Source organism: Tupaia chinensis, unplaced genomic scaffold (genome assembly GCF_000334495.1).
Source record: "Tupaia chinensis unplaced genomic scaffold, TupChi_1.0 Scaffold000009_1, whole genome shotgun sequence".
In the NCBI taxonomy this organism is placed as follows: Eukaryota; Metazoa; Chordata; class Mammalia; order Scandentia; family Tupaiidae; genus Tupaia; species Tupaia belangeri.
Window position 1 is genome coordinate 1,109,077 of NW_006159439.1, and position 24,120 is coordinate 1,133,196.

The following is a 24,120-nucleotide window of genomic DNA, read 5'->3' on the forward strand; positions in this document are numbered from 1 at the left end:
TCTCTCTGGCAAGTGTACCTACCCACTGGCAATTAAAAAATATTAAAAAGTAATATCCCTAAAACTATTTGTTCGAATCTCTTGAGTGACTGACAAAACTTCAGTTATTTTTCACATGGTCATTTACTTTTCTAGTTTTCTAATATTCCCTTGATAGCAACCAGGGTGATCCTATGAAAAAGTGAGTCTTGGTCCTATGCTCAGATTCCAAGATTAGATCTGAACTCCTCCAGTCCTTCACCCTCCTCCCTCGATCCCAGCAATATCCTTTACCACCCTTCTCCTAGCACATTCAAAACACTCTATACCTCAGGCCTTTTTTACTTTTATTTCCTTTTCCTTAAATGCTTTTTCCTGATCTATTTCTGGTATTGAAACACTTCTTAGTGAAGTCTTTTTCTGCCACAAGCTGTCATTTGAGTCTTCATTTAAATATCAGCTTTTCAAGGACATATTCCTGGTATTTTTCTTCTTTTTTTTTTCTTTAATTTTCCCTTCCTCTTGGCATACACAATTGTCCCCTCTCCCTTGCCTTAATTGCCTCTTATGAAAATATGCCACTATGTGGGGCTAGCAGGTGGCATAAACACCAGATTCCCACATGGCTAACTGTGCCATCTGAGTCCCAGATTCAGTGGTTTGAAAAATCATGCTGGGTCCGTGTGTGTGTGTTCACACATGTGGAGAGGGAAATGGAGAACAAAGAATTGTGGTGTGGCCATCCCCATCAAGATGATTTCTCATTTTTTCTTTCTCTGTCTCTCTCCAGCAAGCATACTCACCTTATGGCAAAAACCTTAAAATACAAAGAAACAAAACCACTATACAAGGAAAACACATTTATTACCTCTTTAATTTTTCTTTTTGGTCTGTATCTCCCATGAAAATGTAAGTTTCTTGAGGAGAGAGATTTTATTTTTCTCATTGCTTGATTCCAACACCTAACAGAATTCCTAGTGTGTTACAGTGTTTGATAAATGTGTGTTGAATTCATCAATTAAGACAAACTTCTCTCTCATTGCAGCTGCTTAGATACCAAATTTAATATTTTGAAGTCTTTCTCTATATTGTTCCTCCTACTGGGAATGTATTTCACCCCTCTTTCTCCCACCTCACCTATTTTCATTAGTCCAATATCACTTAGCGTAGATTTCTTGCCTAAATGTCATATCTTGTGAGTGCTACATTTTTTCTTTCATTCTCACATTGTGGGTGGTTGTTTTATTTTGAGGATTTAATTTGGTTTTAATTTCTTTTATGAGAAAGAGGGAGCAAAAGTGTGCATGAGAGAGAGGCATCCTCAACAGGGTCTCTTCATATCATGACCGTCTTCCCCTAACCTTCCAGCTGCTTATGCAAACCTGGTGTGTTTCAGGTTGAATCAAGCTCCCAGCCCATGCACAGCCATGTGGCTTCCAGCACTGCAGGCCAGCATGCTGCTTCCTGTACCACCGAGGCTGGGCTGCGTGGCCACTTCTGATGGTGTAAATCACCTTCTCCATCTTTCTCTGATGTCACATACCCTACCTAGTATCAAGTCCTTTGGCTCTACTACCAAAATATTTCCTGAATCTGATTCCCTCCCTCCTTCCACTGATAATATCATACCCATCTTTTGTTACCTGAACTATTACAACTTCCTAGTGATCTTACTTCTTCGCCTTTGGTTACTTGCAGTTTCTTTTCCACACAGCAGCCCATGACCTTTCCGTGACAGGACACAGATCATGTCACTGCTCTGCCGAAACCCTTTGTTCAATTCCCGTTTGTTAGAGAATAAAATCTAAAGGATCTCTTAAGGCCCACGAGAACCTATGTATTCTTGTAGCCAGCTGCCTGTCTGATCTGATGCATCACCACTTCACCCCTGGACCACTCGGTTTGGCCACTGATGGCCTAGCTATGCCTTAATTTAAAAAGCACATTCCTCCATCACGGCCCATGAACTGCCTGTTCTCTCAACCTGGAAGAGAGACCTAAACCTACAGACATTCTCTTGACCTAGATTTTCGCTTCAAGTTTCAACAAAAACGAGAACTTATCCCTGTTACTTTATGTCAAATTCTCTATTCATCAACTCATCTCTCATTCGCTATCCCTTTAGTCTGTTTTTATCTTTGTTTTTCTTCATGATAATGATCATCACCTTTCTATTATTCATGTTCACACACATACACACACAAGGGGTCATTAAAAAGTCCATGGAAAGTGCTTAGTGTGAGAAAAACATATGCTTGGATTTCCAATATTTTTGCAACAGAACCAACTTGTACTTTATTACGTTTTCTACAAATTTTTGAGAAACTTTTGTATGTAATTTTGTTTACACTTTGTGGATTTTTTTTCCCCCTGAGTACAACATAATCTCCATTAAAAAAAAGTGGCTTTATTTATTCATTTATTTTCCTATGGAGTGAGGCATCCCAGGGCACAGAAGAGTGGCAAGGCAATAATAATTTTCTATTGACCAGGCAGTGACTATATAACATTACATTTGCAGATATATGCTTTCATTCTTAAAACCTTTTCAAGGACAGGAAGCAGTGATTTCTGTATCTTTATCATAATAGTAGTACCAGAAAACTATACTGGGGCATGGAAATATACTTAGCAGACATTTGTTTTACTTAGAAGGCAATCATTCTTTAAGCACTTATTAACTAGCAACTAAACAAGTCTATGAGAAAGCTACTGTTGTCATCTGCATTTAGGCATGAGATAATTGAGACTTAACACACTGTCCAGTTTGGAGTCTAAATATAAAAATAACACTGATTTTATTTTTTGTTGAACTATAAAATGTCTATTGACATACTGTGCAGATAGGTAGATTCTCTTTTAAAAAAGAGAATAATAAAAAGAAGCAAAATCATAAATCTTAGAAAATTAACAAACTATAGAACCTGGTACAATGTGCAATATTATTAGCCAAACTTTTACTCCCTTTTAAAAGAATATTTTAACTTTATTTACTACTCTTATTATTTCTTTTAATTTGACCAGAGAAAAACAGAGAGAGAGAGAGAGACAGACAGACAGACAGACACTGCCAGGTCCAAGACTCAAACCATGCAGCCATGTGGGAATCCAGCGTCTTTAACCACCACACCACCTGCCAGCCCCTAAGAAGGATAACTTTATCAAATAGAGAGGAGACTCATTTACAATGAAAATATGAAACAGTGAGCTATTCAGTTACTTGGTGTCATTAATGGTATTTATTGAATTTCCAAATGGTAAACAAACTTATATTTGTAAGAAATTGTGTTGACCTTTTCCCAACCTGGTGGCATGGGCTGCTGCAAGCTGAACTATAGTGCCAGAAGCCACATGACTGACTGTGGGTTCAGAGTCCCCTGACTGGCCTGAAAGCAGGCTGGGTATGTACATATGTATCCAAGATCCTGAAGATCTGGAGGCCTAGGAGGCAGAGATGGACGAGGGAGGTGATCCTTTCAGGGATTCTTCCTCCTATTCCTTTTCTGTCTTTCTCTTATGAATATACAAGTGCTCTCTGACATGAATAAAATAAATACAGTTAAAAAAAGAAGAAACTGTGCTGGATTAGTAACCTTAAAGAAACTTTAAATTCCAATGACATTTTTGGTTAATTCCATTTACTGGAATAATAGTAATTAACATTTGTTTACTTTCCCCCAGGAGCCACACAGAACCATTCTACAAGGACCAACTATTTTTGTTTACAACATCCCTACAAAAAAAGTGTTTATTATTATTTTTTCTATTTACATATGTAAATTAAATCACAGTCTAATAAATCTCCTAGCTATTAAGTAGCAAAAATAAGTTTTAAACCCAAGGTCTGTCCATCTCTAGAGCTTAGACTCTTAAACCTGGGATCTCCAGGATATGCAATTGACAAAGGATTAAAAAAGATGTTTCTGTGAAGCATTGTTGCTACTCTGGGAGAACAGCCAAAGATGTCTCTGTAGCTTTAAAATTGGTGCTCTCAAGCAGCTTACGTTTTAGAGAAATGCTCTCAAGAATTACACTTACTTTGTTAAAAAATAAACAGCCATCTGAAGATCCATGAAAGTTAGCATATGTCCCGTAGTGACACGAGTTAATTTCATTTCCGTCACTCTGAGTGCTCCGCAGGTATGTTGTAAATTGCTATGAATTACTGTGGCTGTGACCCATTATCATAGCAGGAAATTACATGAATCTCACAACTGATATGAAATGTACTGCTGTCACTGCTATGCATTAATTTCTAAGTAGTTGGCCATTTGTAATACTCCTGTAAATGTCCATCTTAGCACAGTTTTCAGTCTAGACAAAACCAATGAGCACGGAATTTCCCCCATTACTTACAAGCACTTATACTGAAATCTTAATTTACCTTTTTATTGGACAATTTCACTTTAAACATTTTTCCAAGAATTAAAAATCTAATAGTCTTCACTTAATATATACTGAGTGTTCGCACTCTATGACTGAAACTGATTGACTAAAGGATATAGAAACACAGTAAATGGATGTAAATACCAGATAGAGTTTGTGTGAAAGAGTAGGGTCTGAGGAAGGACATTTAGAAGAAAAATAGAGAGGCAAAGCATTAATGGAACAAAGAAATGTGGTATTATCTGTTGAAGCTATTTTATAGTTTTATCAACTGGACTAGGGAGAAATGTTCACATGTTGAAATATTCACTTTGTAAGCTAAATAATGTGAATAAATGTATAAAAGAAAATGAAGTAGAAAAAATTTTTAAAAATCGTCTCATTGTCTACTCCACAATATTTTTTCCTAAGTTTTGTTTGTTTGTTTGTTTGTTTGTTTGTTTTTGCTTTTGTTGTCATTTTTTAGATTTGCTACAGAACACATATACTCACCAGGACACACATAGAAAGAGACAGAGGGAAAGTGAGAAAGCACTCCCCGTGGGAGATGGCCACACCACACCACAATTCCTTCTTTGCCATCTTTTTCCCGGGGACTCTGGGCATTTATGAACATGGGCCAAATATGTTTTTCAATCCACCAGCTCCAGAACTCTAATAGGGCAGTCAGTCATGTGGGGTCCAGACACTCTAACCACCTTACCACTGGCCAGACCCTTACTCTCTAATCTTATAAAAACATATTTCCTATAAAAAATAAAATCATTTGACTATGTAGGAACAGAAAGGCAGAGTGAGAATATTTGTAATAAATGTCAGCAATTTTTTCTTTCCAATTTTTGTGAAACAGGTAAATGGTTTATTAGATGATGTTTTAACTGCATTGACCTCCTTTTGTTGGGGTAACATTCTGATGATGACTTCCTAGTTACAGTTTTAAAAGAATACTTTTACAATTGTAAGTCATCTTTACATTACAAATAGAAATAATTTTATCATGAATGAATCAAACTTTGATAACAGAAAACATACTTTTTATATCCTTTTCTATAGTGATGTTCTTCCCCTCAAAGGAAAAATAGATTCAAATAGCAAATTTAATTGAAACTTTTCACAATGGTGAATTTGGATACGTTTTATCCATGGTATATTTTATATTTTATTATATAGTATTTGTTGCCTATTTAGTCATATCAATGCCTCTGAAGAAATTTTCTTTCTTTATAAGTCTAAACATTTTCATAATTTTTTATATTATTTTTCATTGTTATCCAACTGTCTCAGGCTTTCAGATTCTTTTTCTTCATCTTCCAAAATTCTTTTTGCCATTTATTCCAAATATCTTTATCAAAAATTCACTGACACAGCAGTTGGCATAATGGCTATGTTGCTGGACTCCCATGTAGTCCACTGCGGTTCAAGTCCAGGACATGGTGGCTTAAACTCACACTGGGCATGTGTACGTGAGTGCCCAAGATCCCAAGAGGAGAATAGAGGAGAAGAAATTGTGGCAAGGCCATCCCCCGTGGGGGTGATTTCTCACTTTCTGTCTCTCTTTCTGGTGAGTGCATGTGTCCTATAGCAAAACAAAACAAAACAAAAACAAAAACAAATTCACTGACATATAGATTTTGAAATTTATTTTCCTCTTCTTTTTTAATAAAAAGTAAGCCTAGTTGGCCAGCCCCTGGCTTAGTGTTTAGGTGGCTGGATTTCACATTGCTTATTTCCTGCTTAGAGTCCCAGACCTGGGGACTTTAAAAATATTTTTTTCATGTGCCTAAAATCCTAAAAAGAGGTAGAAATGGAGGAGAAGAGATTGTTGCATGGCCATGCCGCATGGGGGTGCTTTTTCTCTTTCTCTCTTACTCTTGATTTCTCTACCAAAAAATAAAAAGCACTCTCTAGCTAATTAAAATAATAATAATATAATAATAATAATAAATAAACCTGAACTAGGTTTTATATCGACTCAGTTAGGCCACCGTCTGCTATATAAACATTCCCAGCCCTGATTTATTCAATTCAATACCCCGAGTAGCCCAAAGCACACTCCCTGCCTTGCTAATTACATTTGGTACAGCTTATGCCATTTAGCATTAGTAAATCTCTACATGGTTTTTGCTGGGTGTTAGGCTCAGGCCTACATACTTAGGAGGGGAAGATGATTCAAACCAGAGACCATGCAGAGGAGAAAGAATAATCAAGAAATAAATGAATATGTCTTATATAAAACAACAGTGGATATAGCTGTAGACTAAATATGTTCCATAAAAACAGGTGCCCTACTTCCTTTATTACTGCACCTGTGACATAAGCCTTGACAATAGCAGTTCATCAATTAAATTGACCGTTTCAGAAAAAGAGAGAACTATAGCGTCTAATTAGGACAGTTTCCCAGAGAAAATAGTTTAAAATCCATTTCTTCACGTACAATGCAGAATGAGGCCTTTTCTTCCTGTTGATTCTACATCTTTGAGTATAAACAGGAATGTTTCTAAAATATGTGTTAGCAGTCAAAACATTATATGAAAATGAGCTCTGTTACTCTGCAGACAGGCATAAGAATAAATGTACCTCTTTATCCCCTCTTGGAAAATGTTCATAATATTCATTCAATAGAAGTCATCTTTTTGAGAACTCTTGTCTGGATCTTTGTTTTGGTCTTTCTGAAGCTCTCTTTGTTTTGTTAAGAGTATCAACTGCCAGTTCAGAACTAGCCATGAACCAATCTTTGGTAGTATCTAACTGAAGCAAATAAAGTAGAAACATGTCCGTGGACATTGCTCCAGTTGTCCCAGGCTTTTCTGTTCTTAGTCCCGAAGTACTCACTGCCCAGTGTATGGTTTAGTCATACTGAAACTCACTTTCTTAAACAGCTTTTGTTCTTGCACGTCTTCCTGAGTTTGCAAACGCTGTTTCCCCCTCTCTATATGCTCATATGTTCATGGGCAGAAGTTCCAGTTATTTTATCTTACCATTTCTTTGTCTTTAATGCATTCCTGGGACCTGCCTTCCTTTCCCAAAAGCTCCTTGAAGTACCTCAGATAGAAAGCATGGCATTTTCTACTTTGTATTACAGTCATGCCTCCTCTTCCAGCATCAAATTCTAGATGATAAAAATTACATTTTACTTAGCTTTTTATGATCCATTGTCTTTGTTATTAGTTTTGCACATAGAAATATTTAATACGTGTATGCAGACTTGGAAAAACAAAAACTGTCCTTAAAAAGGCATTTATGGGACTAGCAGATGGCATGATAGTTATATCGCTAGACTCCCATATAGTCGACCACAATTCGAGTCCCAGATCTGATGGCCTGAAACTCATGCAGGGCACTTGTACGTGCATGCCCTAAATCCCAAGAGGAGAATGAAAAATAAGGGACTGTGGTGTGGCCATACCCTCTGGGGAGTGATTTCTTGCTTTCTCTCTGTCTTTCTGTCTCTTTCTGTCTCTCCAGCTAGCACAGGCAACCTGTAGCAAAATTCTCTCTCTCTCTCAAAAAAACAAACAAACAAACAAACAAAAAAAAAAAAAGAAAGAAAGAAGAAGAAATAGACATTAAAAAAAATCACAAGTCACCACAGAAAACCACAATGGGGAACTATCAAACTATATCAAAGTATACAAATCATAGCATGTCTAAAGTCAATTTTCTTTTATTCATACCATTGGAAATATGCCATTGAAAATAGTTCCCCCACACACTGTCTACATGTTTTTGTAATGCACACTTTTTGCATTTCCACTGGAGAAGAAATAAAATAACACTTTGGTTAGACTCACTTAGTTTATTATAATATCTTATAATTTATAGTGGGAGATAGAAGATGAGGTTACTCAGGTGAGTTATAATGCATGTCTGGGCCTTAGCAAATCTGGAATGAAAAACCAGATGAAATGAGGGCTGAACAAAAGAACATGCAGAGACCATGCAGAGACAAGAGCAGACACTATAGACGTAATTCTTAAAGAGACCTAAAAGTCATGGAAGCTGATCATAGCGTGTCCTGTCAGGTCTAGTGGTGTACAGAACTTAAAAATTCAGTTGGCACAGGGTTATATATAGTCAGTTCACAACCTTAGGGATATGATAAATTTATCTAGGCAACTTAAAAACACAAAAGTGGGGACCAGCAGATGGTGCTGGACTCCTGCATGGTTGACCACGATTTGAGTCCTGGACCTGGTGACTTAAAACTCATACTGGGCGCATGTGCATGCATGCCCAAGATCCCGAGAGGGGAAGGGAGAAAAAGGGATTGCAGAGTAGCCATTACCCCATGGTGGATGATTTCTCACTTTCTGTCTCTCTGTCTCTCTGGTAAACACACACATCCTATAGCAAAAATGTCTCTCAAAACAAAACAAACAAACAAAACACAAAAATGTAATCTGGTTAGAGATCCATGGAGGCGTAGTTTTAAAATGCTCCCTTAATAATATAATCAGAAGTGAGAGTCATTGATGTAAAAGAATTTGACAGGCTGGCATCAAAGTTATGGGACATTTGTCCAAAGATACAAACGTGACCACAACCTTGAGATCCCAGTAGATTAGCATGGAAGTTCAGCTGGGAGAACACTAAAATTGAAGACACTTGAATGATGGATCTAAGCTCGCTGTAGTCATTATCTCAGTCTAAGGGTCTTAGGGATCTAGAGAAGGACTAACGATGAAAATGAAGGCACCTGTGAGCCACACTGTGAGGGCTGAGATAGAGACAGAGAATCCAAGTAGGGGATGACAGGGCACCAGAAGATCCTCACATACTCAAGCTGTCTGGAGACATTGTGCAGTTTATAGCCTGTGTTTTGTTATAACTGCAGGAAGACCCAAGATCTGCCCAATATTCCTGAGAATTCTAAGCAGGTGTCTTATATTTTTCCAAAATTTTTTTATTAAAGTCCATTTATTTATTTATTTTTACAAGAGTGAGAAACAGAAAGAGAGAAAAAGAGAGAGATAAGTACCCTCAACAGGGTGTCATGTCACAACCTCCCCCACTCCCACTCCCAAATCCTCGCATCCAGCCAGAATCATGGGCATACGGCCGATGGTTGGTTGCTACGGTTGAGAAACCAAACCCACAATCTGCCACATGGACGCATCATCACTTGAGAATCATGCTTCTACTGTGCTACTGAGTTAAGAAAGGCCTAACCCTTCAGTCTCCAAAATTCTGTTCATTTCCTCATTAATAATTTCTGGTACTTTCATCTTTTTCTTGATTCTCTAGATTTTTCAGGTTTTTTTAGCCAAAGAATGCTGGAATGTTATGTTTCTTTAGTTGAATAAGACAGTTTTAACAGTGTTATCAAATTTCTGCTGAATACATTAAGTTAAACATGGGGGATGAATGGAGAGTTGATGTTCATCCCTTCCCAGGCATGGCCATTCTGGTCATTTCTATCCTTAGACTCTGGCCAACATTTTATTAATACTATGGATTTTTTAACATCAAACATCTATTTTCTGTCTTTCTAATTCTCTAACAATGAATATAATCACTCATTTGACACGCAAATACACACATACCCAAATGCAACCTTGTTCCTCGTTTGTCTCAACTGTTAAATAACATTAGATTTTTATATTATACTACTAGAAATATATTGGCTTGTTGGAAAAGTCATGACTCATTTTTGCATCATAATAAAAGAGAAAAAAATGTGTCGTGACTTTTCCGATAACCCAACATATCAGTATATATGTATATATGTGTACTTTTGAGATCCGAATAGGCTAAGAAACTATGAATAAATAGAAAGATGTTGATTGTAGATATATCTGTGTGTGATACTTGACAGTGAAAGCCTTACTTATAAGAGACTGTATACCTGCTTAAAATGCTGGTGCACATAAATGCTCATCTAAGAGCACTGAATTTTGGAATGGCTATAGATGTGTACAACCGGAAATGAACATGAAAACAAGAAACATTTGTGGAGGAAGGAATGTGAACCAACTTAATATCACAATTGTTAGATAGAAGATGAATCGTCATTAACATTTTCTAGTGTTTCCTATTAACAATTGAAATGCAAAGTAAAATTGTAAACCTAGAAATATTGTGGATTTTTTAAAATTTTTATTTACTTGTGTGTTTTTTCTTTTTTTTTGGTTTTTATTTTTATTTATTTGTGTTTTAAGTTTTGCTATAGGGTACATACCAGAGACAGAGAGAGAGACAGAGAGACAGAGACAGAGAGTAAGAAATAACACACACCCCACCGCCAGGGAGGATAGTCACAACACAGTCCCTCCTATTCCATTCTCTTCTGGGGATTTTGGACCCCCCCACCCCCATACACCTAACGTGATTTTCAAGGGCCTATTTCAGGACTATAGCCACCAATCGGCCGTGGGAGATTCAGGTCTATGGGATTAAGCCACTGTAACCTTCATGCCACCTGCTGGCCCACCATTTTCATTTTTATTGTCATCTATAAGTTCCAAGAAAATGGTTTAAATCTTAACAGATAAATCATAGATATTTTTCTCATGTTCTTAATATTTCCCAAACCATATTAGCCTGTACTCCAGTTTCTCCCCTTTTAAAGAAAATATAACTTTACCCCCCCCTACTCCTTGTTAGCAACTAGCTAAAAATGTTATCCATAAGGTTGTTAATATCAACAATAAGTATAGACCTTTAGTAACTATAGTGAGAATATTCCAGAATGATAGTTATGAGGTTAAAAACCAATTAATTATTAAAATTTGATTCCTTCAAAAATATATGTTGATTCAGTGACAGAAACTGTGCAGCCTAGAAAATAGAAACTAAGACTGTCCAAGTATCCTACACTCCCCATGATGGAGAGCTTACCTGTGTTTGTGCTACAGGGAATAATGTACAGAATGGCTTCCCCAGGGAGAGGAAGTCTGGCTACATGAGTTTCTTATAGCTGCAATAACGTTCAACATAATGTCGCAAGCAAAAACAAAAAGAGAAACTCAGCCCTGGCCTCTGTGGTCTAATAATAAAAGTTTAGAATAGGAATCTGGAAGCCAAGATAAATATCATAATTATTAATTTTGCAAAATTCAAGCTTTAGCATCTGAAGATCTTTATGAGCCTACAGTCTCTTCTGCTGAAGATTATGTTATTGTTGAACACCCCTGTCTGGAATTTTCTTGTTTTTTGGGGTTTTTTTACAAGATTAGAAAAATGTAAAAAAAATTTAAAAAAAAAAAAAGCTTTCACCACCAAATTCTGTGTTGCCCATTCTATATGTCCCCAGTGATCTTTTTACAAGTCTGCCTTGGGATAATTACTATAGCAGTATAGATCTCTAATAATTTATTAACATTATGCATTAGTTCTTAGAGTGGGAAGATGGATAAACATGGCATTCTTTACATTCATAAAGCATAAGCATTATAATAACAGCTTGAATGAATGACTTTTGTTATTGCCACTGCTATTTAGAAAATACTCACTTAAGGGTTTTATTTTACTAACTTTACTGCTCCACAGTTAGAGACTTGCTGTTTTTGCAAGTGGCCTAATATGGAAAGCCACCATCACTTATGGGCAATTTGGTCTTCATTACAAATTAATGAAGTGATCATGGCTCTCTGCACGCTTGTATATGCAGAGAATGTGGATGCTGGTTCTGTGATCTTGCAGTTTATACCTCTGCATTGGTGACTTGTGGTAGCTTGCTGATTGTTAAACTATAGTGAGATCGCCATAATTAAAATAATATTTTATATCAAAGTATGAAAATTTCTACAGAATATGTTCTGTTTGATGTCTAGTAAAATGCTGACCACTGCAAAAGAAATTTTCAAATGATTCATAAAAGTAACCACCTCACTTATTTTTAAAGGGAAATCTTGATTTTAACATATAAAGTCAGTTGGTTATTTTTAAATGATATTGTCATGAAATAACTTTCTGTATGATGGCAGAAAGCATTGATTCTCTGGTGTTTTTGATAATGCTCTAGTTTATTATGCTACTGCAGTGCCAATGTAATGGTAATAAAAATACACGTAACACTAATTTTTAAAACAGTTTTTAAAAAATTGTTTATTTCTTGACTGTGTAAAAGTAAGGGTCAAAGGCATTAAGAATCAAGGGATTTATTGTGTCTTCTGTTTTGTGTGCATAACTCTTAATATCAGTGTAGACAATGGATTTGAGGATTTGACTGTGGAATATTTGTCTGGTCTCAACAATTGCTAAGTGATTTTTTCCCCCTTGAATATCCAGTAAACTGCAATGCAACTCAAATGTGGTCATCCAAATTATAAATTATTTTGTGTCAATGAACTCTGAGAATCTTGAAAATAATAATTAACAGGATTGTTATGGCGTTCCCCATATGATGTTTTTAAATGAGTAACATAGCCATATCTGCTTATTTATACTATAGATCTCTTGATCCTTTTGACATCCTTATTTTGTTTTTATTATTATTCATTATACTTAACTAATTAATTCTCACTCTCTCTTTGTTTGACTCTACAGTGGGAAGAGATCAGTGGTGTTGATGAACATTACACACCCATCAGGACTTACCAGGTGTGCAATGTCATGGATCACAGTCAAAATAATTGGCTGAGAACAAACTGGGTCCCCAGGAACTCAGCTCAGAAGATTTATGTGGAGCTCAAGTTTACTCTACGGGACTGCAATAGCATACCTCTTGTTTTGGGAACTTGCAAAGAGACATTCAACCTGTACTACATGGAGTCTGATGATGATCATGGGGTCAAATTCCGAGAGCATCAATTTACAAAGATTGACACCATTGCAGCTGATGAGAGTTTCACTCAAATGGATCTTGGGGATCGAATTCTTAAACTCAACACTGAGATTAGAGAAGTCGGTCCTGTCAACAAGAAGGGATTTTATTTGGCTTTTCAAGATGTTGGTGCTTGTGTTGCCTTGGTGTCTGTGAGAGTGTACTTCAAAAAGTGCCCATTTACAGTGAAGAATCTGGCTATGTTTCCAGACACGGTACCCATGGACTCTCAGTCTCTAGTAGAGGTTAGAGGTTCTTGCGTCAATAATTCTAAGGAGGAAGATCCTCCAAGGATGTACTGCAGCACAGAAGGAGAATGGCTTGTACCCATTGGCAAGTGCTCTTGCAATGCTGGCTATGAAGAAAGAGGTTTCATGTGCCAAGGTAATCATCTTTCATATTTTCCTTAGAGTTGTATTTCTCACCTGTGACTTTATCATGATGTAATTCAGAGAAATGGACCTAGTCTGAACTTGCTTGGCAGTAAGACATACCTCAAAATGACCAGAGCTAGTTATGTACCAAATTTATCCCTCTTGAGGCGATTTATAGCTAACTATAGAAATATTAACACATTTGATTATGCAGTGCTGGTCTATACCCCACTAGAGATGTAATGTGCTATATTTAGGTTTCTGCTGGTATTCAATTGGAGTAACATTAGTCCAATTAAAAAAGAAATCTGTTTCTCTTATGTAGACAGTAGGAACATCCTCAGCAATTGGCTGACCTAATTCTAGTACAATTAGATGAGGTGGTGACTGTTTACGGTTGTGCTTATCTATCTTGTAGCAATATTTACTTCACTGCTATAAAATATGGTGTTTTATCCGCTGACATCTGGGTATCAACTAAGTCTTTAAGTGTTTACTTACAAAGTATTAGTGATTTGAGGGAGATTCTTTTACTTAAAAATACAGGCCTGGTATTTCAGTGTGTGATGTGTACAAGTACAACTTCTTTAAAGTATATTTTGCTCTATGATTTGGCTTTTTTGTTTGTTTTTTACAGTTCAAGAGGATTACCGCTTGGATTAAAATGCATATTTGATACATAATCTAAGTAATCTACACAGATTCTCTGATACTAGATTACATATCAAAATGCATTCTAATAGAAATAAATATCAAGATAATTTCTATTCAAAATCTCTGTATGTGCAGTAAAATAAATTGAAAGATATTTTTATATAAAATTATAAATTATCACATGATCTATCAGATCACAATCCCACTTAATCCCAAAATTTATAGATTAGCATTAAGCAAGTTTTTATGATTAAGAATATACTGAAATTATTATGTAATTTTTTCTTTATTTAAGATAGAGTCTGTATATATGCATCATGCGAGGGTAAGAGTGAGACAGAGAGAGAGAGAGGAGCACTCACCATAGGTTCTGATCAAGTCATGTTAACCTTCTTCCAGCCCTCCAACTAGTTGGGTCATGTGTGCCTGGCATAGTCCAGGTGGAATGGGCCAGAGTCAAATTAGGTCATCATGTAGGATTCAACTTCTCCTGAGCATGCATTACCATTATACTACAGAACTGGTCCCATTTAATAGTTTTTAAAGAGATTTTTTGCTGTAGGGTGTGTGTGCTCACTGGAGAGACAGAGAGAGAGACAGAGAGACAGAAACTGAGAAATCACCCCCTAGGGGAGATGGCTATGTTGCAATCCTTTCTCCTCCATTCTCCTCTCAGGACTTTGGGCACACACATGCACATGCTCCTTGCATATGTCAAGTTGCTGGTCCAGGACTGAAACCACAGTCATCTACATGGGAGTTCACCAATATGACCATTATGCCATCTGCTGGTCCCTACATTTTAAAAGTATAAATAAATAGAAGAATTTCAGCACACAGTCTTGGGAATCTTGTTTTATTATCTTCATTTACAGTTTTACTCTGTCAAGGGAATTGAGTTTGGTTTTCTACCCAGAGCTACTCAGAGATTCACTATTAGTCCATGTCTAAGAAATGAATATACTTTATATATAAAAGCATTTTTGTTTTTGACTATAGACATGATTTCAAGAAAGAACATATTTTCTAAGTTTATTTATTTCTGCCATGAGCAAGACAAAGAGAGAGGCAGTACCCCTGACAGAGTTTTGACACTATGAACCACTCCCAGCTTCATGTACATGTCGATGGACATGCCTGGCATAGGCAGAGAGGTCTCTGGAGGCAATCCCCAGATCTTCCCAAGTGATGGGCCAGCAGGTGGTGTAGTGGTTAAGGCGCTGGACTCCTGCATGATGGGCGACAGTTCAAGTCCTGGACCTGGTGGCTTGCTTTCTCACTTTCCCTCTCTCCCTCTTTGTCTCTCTCTGGTGAGTACACATACCCTATAGCAAATATAAAATGATAGTGATAAATAAAATTAAAATAAATCATTTTAAAAAATCTTCCCAAGTAGGTAAGCCTTGCAGAGTGTTGTGTTGCTGCTACATCTCTGACTGGTCCTCTCAATTTTATTTATTTATTTATTTATTTTTTATTCTTTAATGAGGGCAAGTGATCTGCTGTAGCCTCATATTTCTCCATGTCGTTTTGGTCCTTGAAAAACAGCATCAGAATACCTTTACTAAGATGGTTTTGGAGGTGCCAGCAGTTGGCATAATGGCTATGTTGCTGGAATCCCATATAGTCAACCGTGGTTTGAGGCCTAGATCCAGTAGTTTAAACTCTTGCAGGGCATGTCTGCGTGTGTGCCCAAGATCCCAAGAGGAGAATGAAGAAGGGATTGCAGTGTAGCCACCCCCCCGGGGGGTGATTTCTCCCTTTCTATCTCTCTGTCTCTCTCTGTCTGGCAAGTGCATGCACCCTATAGCAAAATCCTCTCCCTTCCCCCAAAAACGATAGTTTTGGAAGTTCTAAAATTGAAACAACATACTAACTACTACTTGTTTATGTACATGAGTGGGGAAAAGTCTTAATAGACTTTGTATCCCACTTAGAATTGTATTTTACTACTATGTTATTTGTGTTGCATGGTGTTTTTTTTTGTTTTTGTTTTTGTTTTTTGAGAGGTTTTTGCTATAGGGCGTGTGCGCTCGCCAGACAGAGAGAAACAGAGAGATAAGAAAGTGAGAAATCACCCCCCAGGGGGAATGTCCACGCTGCAATCCCTTCTCCTCCATTCTCCTCTCAGGGTCTTGGGCATGCACGCACACACGCCCGGCATGAGTTTAAGCCACTGGGTCTGGGACTCGAACTGTGGTCGACTACATGGGAGTCCAGTGATGTAGCCATTACACTAACTGCTGGTCCTTATATGGTGTTTTTAACATTTATTTTAACTAAAATTGTGAAGAACTAACTCAGAAGGAACTAAGAAATTATCCATTTAACAAATGTCTAATGAGAAACTGCTTCACCCTAAGCATGTAGTAGGAATTTAGAAAAAAGAAAACCTTTTGACATTGTTAATTAACCACTTACTGGATACCAGATCTTATGCTTATTTGCTAAATAATGTTCATGGTTTATCTCATTTACTCCCCCAGATAAACTAGGAAATACATACTGTTATTATCCATTTAAAAGTGACAACAAACTTAGATAGATCAAACATCTTGATATGTCTAGGTCCCTCAGTGAGTAGGCACTGGAATTAGGATCCCAAATTGAACACTCTGATTCCAAGAACTCTGGTAATGTCACCCCACACTGCTTCCCTGCCACTCAGTCTAATGGTGGCAGAGACTAGGAAGCTCTGCAAATGCATATGGTCCCCTGGAATTAGAGTGTTGTATTTGGAGGATATGTAAGGCCACAAAGTGTTATCAGTTTATGCTCCACATTTATATCACACACATATATACACACACATATGTATGTGTGTATATATGTGTGTGTGTATATGTATACACACATATACATACATATATATATGTTTAATTGCCTGAGGGTGCCTGCGTTCACCAAAGAGGGAACGAACAGGAGACAGGGAGACAGAGAGAGAGCCTCCCCTCCCCCAGGAGGTGTGGTCACAGCACAGCCATTTTTCTCGTCGGACTTCCAGGGCATGCAGGAATACGTGCCTGGCATGAGTATCCAGTTGTTACAGAGAGATTCAGACTGTGGTCAGTCACACGGGATCTGGATTTCAATGCACAGTGCTTAGCCACTGTGCTTCGGAGCCAATCCCTCTTTCTACATTTTAAGAAAGAAATTACTAGCCAAGAAATCACATTATGGAAGCACTAAAAGTAAGAGGAGAAGTATGTAATATTTCTTTTAATTTACCATATATAGCTTAAACCTCATTTGAGCCATGTTCTTGACATTTGAAAAACTTGCTGGATATGGACAGTGTGGCCAACTGGCAAGGGGGACATCTAATAAAATCTGAATACGTAAATTATCGAGCATTTTAAACACACAAAATACCTCAAATTTAAGGTAAGCTGTGTTTCTGACCTTCTAGCAGAATGAAGTAATAAAATGCCAGGCCAGGCACGGGCACAGTGGAAACATGATGAGTATGTCACCATATCTGAGCCTCCAGTCCTGTATGAAAGACAGATAGATAAATTATTTTCTTTTTTACGTTCTTGCCATAGAGCACTTGTGCTCACTGAGAGAGGCAGAGTGAGACAGAGAGAAGGGAAGTGAGAAATCAAACCCTGGGAGGAGAGCCATGCCACAGTCCTTTCTCTTCCACTCTACTCTCAGGATTTTGGGCATGCACACATGTGTGCCTGGCATGTTTGTCATGTCTCTGGGTCTGGGACTTAACCGTGGTTAACCACAGTTTGAGTTCAGTGCCTTACCTACCATGCCACTTGTTGGATTCCCCATAAATGAATACTTTTTAAGGTAAGACAAAGCAATAAATTTTTTATTGGCAGTACAGTGTACCTTGGCATTGTAATATTTGGGCATGCACACATGTGTGCCCGGCATGATTGTCATGTCTCTGGATCTGGGACTTAACCGTGGTTAACCACAGTTTGAGTTCAGTGCCTTACCTACCATGCCACTTGTTGGATTCCCCATAAATGAATACTTTTTAAGGTAAGACAAACCAATAAATTTTCTATTGACAGTACAGTGTACCTTGGCATTGTAATGAAGGAGAGATGAATTTTGAGGATTTCAAAATTAATCACTGAAGTTATTAAGTGGGAATCCTTTGCTTTGAAATTTTTGGACTCTAATGGCTTTTGTGCTTAGAAAATTTTGGGCATGAGGAAGGGTTAAATATCTTACACATTCCAGATGATAAGGTTTATAATTTGTCTATAGACTCATTGTCTTAAAATATCTCAAAATGAGAGGCCAAGTGATGGCATAGAGATTAAGATGCTAGATTCCACATAACTGGTTGCATGGTTTGAGTCCTGGACTTGCAGCTTGAAAATCACATTGGGCATGTGTGTGGGCGCATGCCCAAAATCTTGAGAGAAGACTGGAGGAGAAGGGGTAGTGTTGTCTCCCTTCCTCTGGAGGAGCAATTTCTCACTTTTCCTCTCTCTGTGTCTCTCACTTGTGAGTTCATGCACTCTATAGCAAACAAACAAACAATGCAAAAAAGTTCAAAAGCAATAGGAGTCCCATTGAAATGATAGTTTCTGAGTTTATGCTACACATAAGCATTAAAGAATATCTGAATTTCATTGCTAGGTCTTTTTCTCACAAAAGTTTTAGTGACAGAATTTTCAAAGTGTGTTTTCTTTTCCTTTCTTTCTTTATTTAGGTTTACTGTAGGGCAAGTGTGCTCACTGAAGAAAGAGAGCGAAAGAGAGAAATCATTCCCCCCACCCCCCAGAGGGTATGCCCGCACTATAATTTCTTCTCTTCCATTCTCCTTTCAGGATTTTGGGCACACATGCACATGTGTTTTGTTTTTGTTTTTGTTTTTGTTTCTTTTTTCCCTTTTTTTTCATTTGTGTTCATTTAAACACAGTTCTCAAAACATTGAGTGAAATCTAGCATCCTTTGGTAAGCAAAGGACCTGAAAATAATATTTAAATAGGCAAAGTCTTCAGTTCATCCATGACACAGGTGCAATGTGCCCGCTCTATCTCAAACTCTGAAGCACCCAGCTTTTTCATAGTCTGAAAGCAAGAACGAGACCATATCTGTGGTGAAATGTATTGTCACCTGCTGATTACTAATGGAAATAGCATTACGTAATAGCTTTAGGACAGCATCTTTAAGGCATGCATCACATATCTCTTTTCTTATTCCCTGCTATATGTAATACAGATTATATAAAGGCTGACAAATCCACATTTTTATAAAGTATTAAATATTTGCTGTATTGAAAGATTTTTAGTTCTAGCAGTATAGTTTCAGAGCGTAATTATTAACACTCAGTTGCAGGTATATTTAGTATGACACATGTTTCATGGACTGGAGGAAAACAGACATTTTTGTATTTAAATGTACTACTGACAACTTAATCTGAACAGTTCTGCTAAGCATTGATATTTTAGTAAGTAAAGTAAAAAATCAGACTATTTATTGTTGCTTTGTGTGTGCTATTTGGTAGCATTTTACACACAAATTTTGATCTTCAGAGTACCCTGGATTCAGTAGAAAAACCTTTTAGAGGAAGTTTTATATAATAGAAATTTATTAGCAGTCAAAACTGTAAAAAAAAAAAAAAATACAGGCAAAACATGCTTTTCTGAAAACACCTAACTGAACAAAGCACCAAACTAGACAAATGCAGAATGAAAACAGTATTTTAACTCTACCAAAGTAGTCCTTATAAAAGGTGTAAAAGTCACTTAAGTTTACCAGGCATTGTTCATTTCTTAGGAGACAATACAAAATATTGTCCACAAACAATATCCTAGTTTTAGGTCAGGTTTCATAAAGTCTTCCAACTTCATGCATTAACACCACCTAGGAGAATATGATCACAATCTGGAATGAGATCTGTGCCCCCGATGACTATAGGAAGGACAAGGCGACCCCCTTCTGTAAATGGGATCCCTGTCTTAAGCTGCTCTTCGTCCTCCTCCTCCACCTCCTGCTCTGCTTGATCTGCTGTAGTAGGTTTCAGTCTCCGTAGCCTCCATCATATCCTCTGCCATAATAATCCTGATGGCATGAGCTGCTGTAGGTAGTTCTCCCCATGTAAACTCCTGGTGGTGGGGTATTTGATCTTTTCCTTAAGGAGAAACAATCTCTGATCATAGGATCACATGCTCATCAAGCTCCATCCTGTTGGCAGGTTCCTCGGCATCATCTACACTTTCAAAATACACAAAGGCAAATCCTCTCAACTGCTTAAACGATTGGTCATACACAGTAGACACATCAGCCAAGGGGCTATATTTAGAGAACACTTCTCTTAGATCTCTTTCTGTGGTGTACAAGCTCAACCCAAATACTCCAAGAAAACAGTTGGGATCAGGATTTGCCTGTTTCCCAACATGGCACCTGCTAGTAGACATGGGAGAGTGACTGTGTCCTCTTCAATAACCTCGACTATAAAATCTGCCACAGGGTTGCCTATGGGAGGGAGGCCATGGCCCGGACCTTGTATAGCGACTTCCAGCGCTGCTTCTGTATCTAGATCTAGATTCAGTCTGGACCTAGACTTTGATCTAGACCACCTGTAATCTTCCTCGATGGAGGGCTTGCAGGGCTATACCTTGCAGATTTCCCTGATCCCTGAGAACTTACACTTCTGGGAGCAGAACAGGATTCTTAGCATAGTGCTTTCTCTCTCTTTCTCTCTCTCTCTCTCTCTCTCTCTATATATATATATATATAATTATCTAATGTTTTATTTCCTATACCCTAGTTATAAAGTTCAGTGCAGAATTTCAGCATTAAATACTGACACATACCAAGTTTCAGATATTTATTAACCAGTGTAAATCTGAACACACCAAAATCATTTCATGCATTTAGAGGAGAAATATTTCCTGGTTAAGTGGAAAATTGTGCAGATGGCTTCTGGAAGACCTTCATTATGAGCAGCTTTATAAGTGAAACATTTCATTTAGAAGTCTGGACCTTCTTTCTTCAGTTTGTTGTAATCCACATTCACTGAGTAAAAGTTGTACTGATCATTGGGACCCAATTTGTTCCAGGGTTCAGGGTAATTCTTTCTGTCCCAAGAGACATCAGGATTGAACATTGTCAAACGCATGAGATACAGTGCTGCTCCAGTACCTCCAGCTCCAATAAATATAAACAGGGAAATCAAACTCGGATGCTTCTTGGCCTGATCCAGGATCTGGTGGAGCATATTTATGGTGGAGGACTCGGGTCTGAAAGCAGAAAACAAGTCTGCCAGGCCACAGACTAAAAACTTTCCTCTCTCTTTATATTTTTTAATAGAGATTTTGCTATAGGGCATATGCATTTGCTGGAGAGACAAGAGACAGACAGGAAGGGAGAAATCAGTCCCCTGGGGAGATGGCCAGCTGCAATCCCTTCTCCTTCGTTCTCCTTTCAGGATTTTGGGTGCACACACACACCCACCAGGTATGAGTTTCAAGTCGCTGGTCTGAGACTGGGGAATCTGACTGCACTGGGCCAAGCGGGAGTCCATTGACATAACTGTTACACCATCTGCTGGTCCCTTCTAGGGCTTTCTGATTCCAAATTACTTATCATCATTTATATTTCTTTTCTTCAATCTCCAGTTTCAAATTCTGACTTTTTCATCTTCTCCACTTCACACAAATTGCTCAATATTCTACTGGTGGGACTTCTAATTTGATAATTAGCATGCATTCTTTTATTTTTTTCAAATTTCAGTTTTACTTATTCTTGAGCTTCCAATACTCATGTATGATGACTTCCCCATATTTCTTCTTCAATATTAACCTGGTCACTGTAGTTCTGCCCACCACTGTCACTCAATCCAAACCTTTGTGTCTTCCTTAAGGAGGCCCCCCCGCCGCAGCCTCTCAGGATGCAGACTCCTGAGCTGCTCAGAGACAAAGCACTCCACGCTACCTCCCAACAAGCTCTGTGCAAGTCTTTTCTTTTCTTTTATGAAGAGATATTTTTTTTTTCTATAAGGCACACGTGCTTGCTAGAGAGACTGACAGAAAACAAGGAATCACCCCGGGGGGATGGCCATGTCACCATCTCTTCTCCTCCATTCTCCTCTTGAGACTTTAGGCATGGGCACTCATGTACCCAGCTTGTGTTTTAAGCCATGGGTCCAGAATTCAGACCATGATTGACTACATGGGAGTCCAGCAACATAACCATTACACCATCTGCTGGTGCTGTGTTTTCAAGCCACTGGATTTGGGACTCTAGGTAGGTGCCCATGTGGGAGCCAGACACCTTAAGCTCCACACCACCTTAACCTCCACACCATCTGAGTTATCTATTCCCTGTGAACATGTAATAAAAAACAGTTAAAGTTCAGTGAAATGAATAATAAAAACGTGACAATCCTCATCTGGTAGGAAACGTTCACTTTATATAGAAGAGACAGTCCATGTCTCCTAAAATAAGAAAAAGAAGTAGGAAGTGTCTTTGACCACTTATTTAAGTATTATAAACATTTATTGAGTCCATAATATGTGCCAAATCCTATGCTGAACACTAGAAAGAGAATGAGGAATATTATTACTGTTAGTTTAGTTTGGTTGATGGTTTAAAAACATGTATGTGTGTGTGTGTGTATATGTATTTTTAAATGTTTTGTTCCAATAAATAAATAGATAAATAAAAATATTTTTTGTTCCTCCCCACTGAAGAACATAGATCTTTAACAGATTTATTATAGGTGAGTGAATACTTTAACCTAAAAAGAAAAGCTATTAGTGTTGATGAGGAAAGAGTTATTTTTTAGGATATGAGTGATGAGAAGTTCTGCCATAGGATGCTTTATGTTGCTGGGGTTTTTTTTTGTCTGCTGTTTGTTTCCTTTTGTAAGGGAAGCTAGGATACTGGGAAGCTAAGAGTAGGAAATAGTAGTACACCTTTCTCTCCCAACAAATGTTTAGAGGAAGAAAAGAAAGAAGGGCAGAAGGAAATAGCAGTAGCTAAGTAAGTGTCCTGGGGCCAGCAGGTGGCACAGAGGTTAAGACAGCTGAATCTCACATGGCCAACTGCAAGGTCCAAGTGCCAAGCCCAGTAGCTTAGAGACAATTCAGGTGTATGTGTATGCATGTACAAAGTCCTAAGAAGAGAATGCAGGAGAAGAGATTGTGGTATGGCCGTCCCCCCTCTAGAGGCTGATTTCTCTCTTCCTCTCTCTCTGTATTTTAAGAATTTAATGTCAGGAAAACTGTCACTGGACTCCCACATAATCAACCACAGTTTGAGTCCTGGACCCAATGCCTTAAAATTCACACTGGACATATGTGCTTGCATGCCCAAAATTCCAAGAGGAGAATGGAAAAGAAGGGATAGTGGCATGGCCATCCCTCCTGGGGGTGATTTCTTACTTTCTGTTTCTCTGTCTCTGTCACTCTGGCACATGCACGTGCCCTATGGCAAAAATCTTAAAAAAAGAAAAAGAAAGAAAAGAAAAGAAAACCAGCAACAGAAAAATTTACCTCTAAGAGGATAAGCAATACTTACTACAATGAGTTTAGCAAAATAGAAATACATATAAAAATAACAACATGAACTTAAACTGAGAAAGAGAAAGGTAAAGATTAGTAAGAGCTAAGAAATTATACATTAGATTTTGTTTACTAAGTTTTTCCTCTTATCATTTTAAAATATGACACTTAAGTTATCGCTCATGTTTAATGACAAAGGAAGAGTGTGTAGCATTTCTCTTTGTTTACCATGTGTGTAGCTTAAACTGTACTTGGCCCATGTTCCTGGAATCTGGGAAAACTTGCCAAATGTTGACAGTGTGGTCCCATGGAAGGTTGAATTGTTTGTATGGGATGTCAATAAACCCCCTTTAGTGAAAATAACATTAAAAATTAGAATGATTAAGTGATTTATTAAACTTAGATTACCACTTGGGGCAGCCTTCGTATTTTCCACATCCCAGTCTTTTCACCAGCTTTTTGAGAGATGTGAGGTGTAGGG

The 24,120-nt window shown here is 37.8% G+C and overlaps 1 protein-coding gene and 2 pseudogenes across 2 annotated transcripts in view; 1 reads left to right on the forward strand and 2 right to left on the reverse strand.

Annotated features, from left to right (window-relative positions):
• Positions 1 to 24,120, forward strand: part of EPHA3 (EPH receptor A3) — a 404,175-nt gene that overhangs the window by 100,657 nt on the left and 279,398 nt on the right. For both annotated transcript variants that reach the window (XM_006139867.2, XM_006139868.2), the window contains exon 3: positions 12,853 to 13,513. In XM_006139867.2, coding sequence (XP_006139929.1) covers positions 12,853 to 13,513 — 661 coding nt within the window. The remainder of the gene's footprint in view (positions 1 to 12,852; positions 13,514 to 24,120) is intronic.
• On the reverse strand, positions 19,986 to 20,799 carry LOC102489269 (transformer-2 protein homolog beta pseudogene; annotated as a pseudogene).
• On the reverse strand, positions 21,006 to 21,352 carry LOC102483693 (cytochrome c oxidase subunit NDUFA4 pseudogene; annotated as a pseudogene).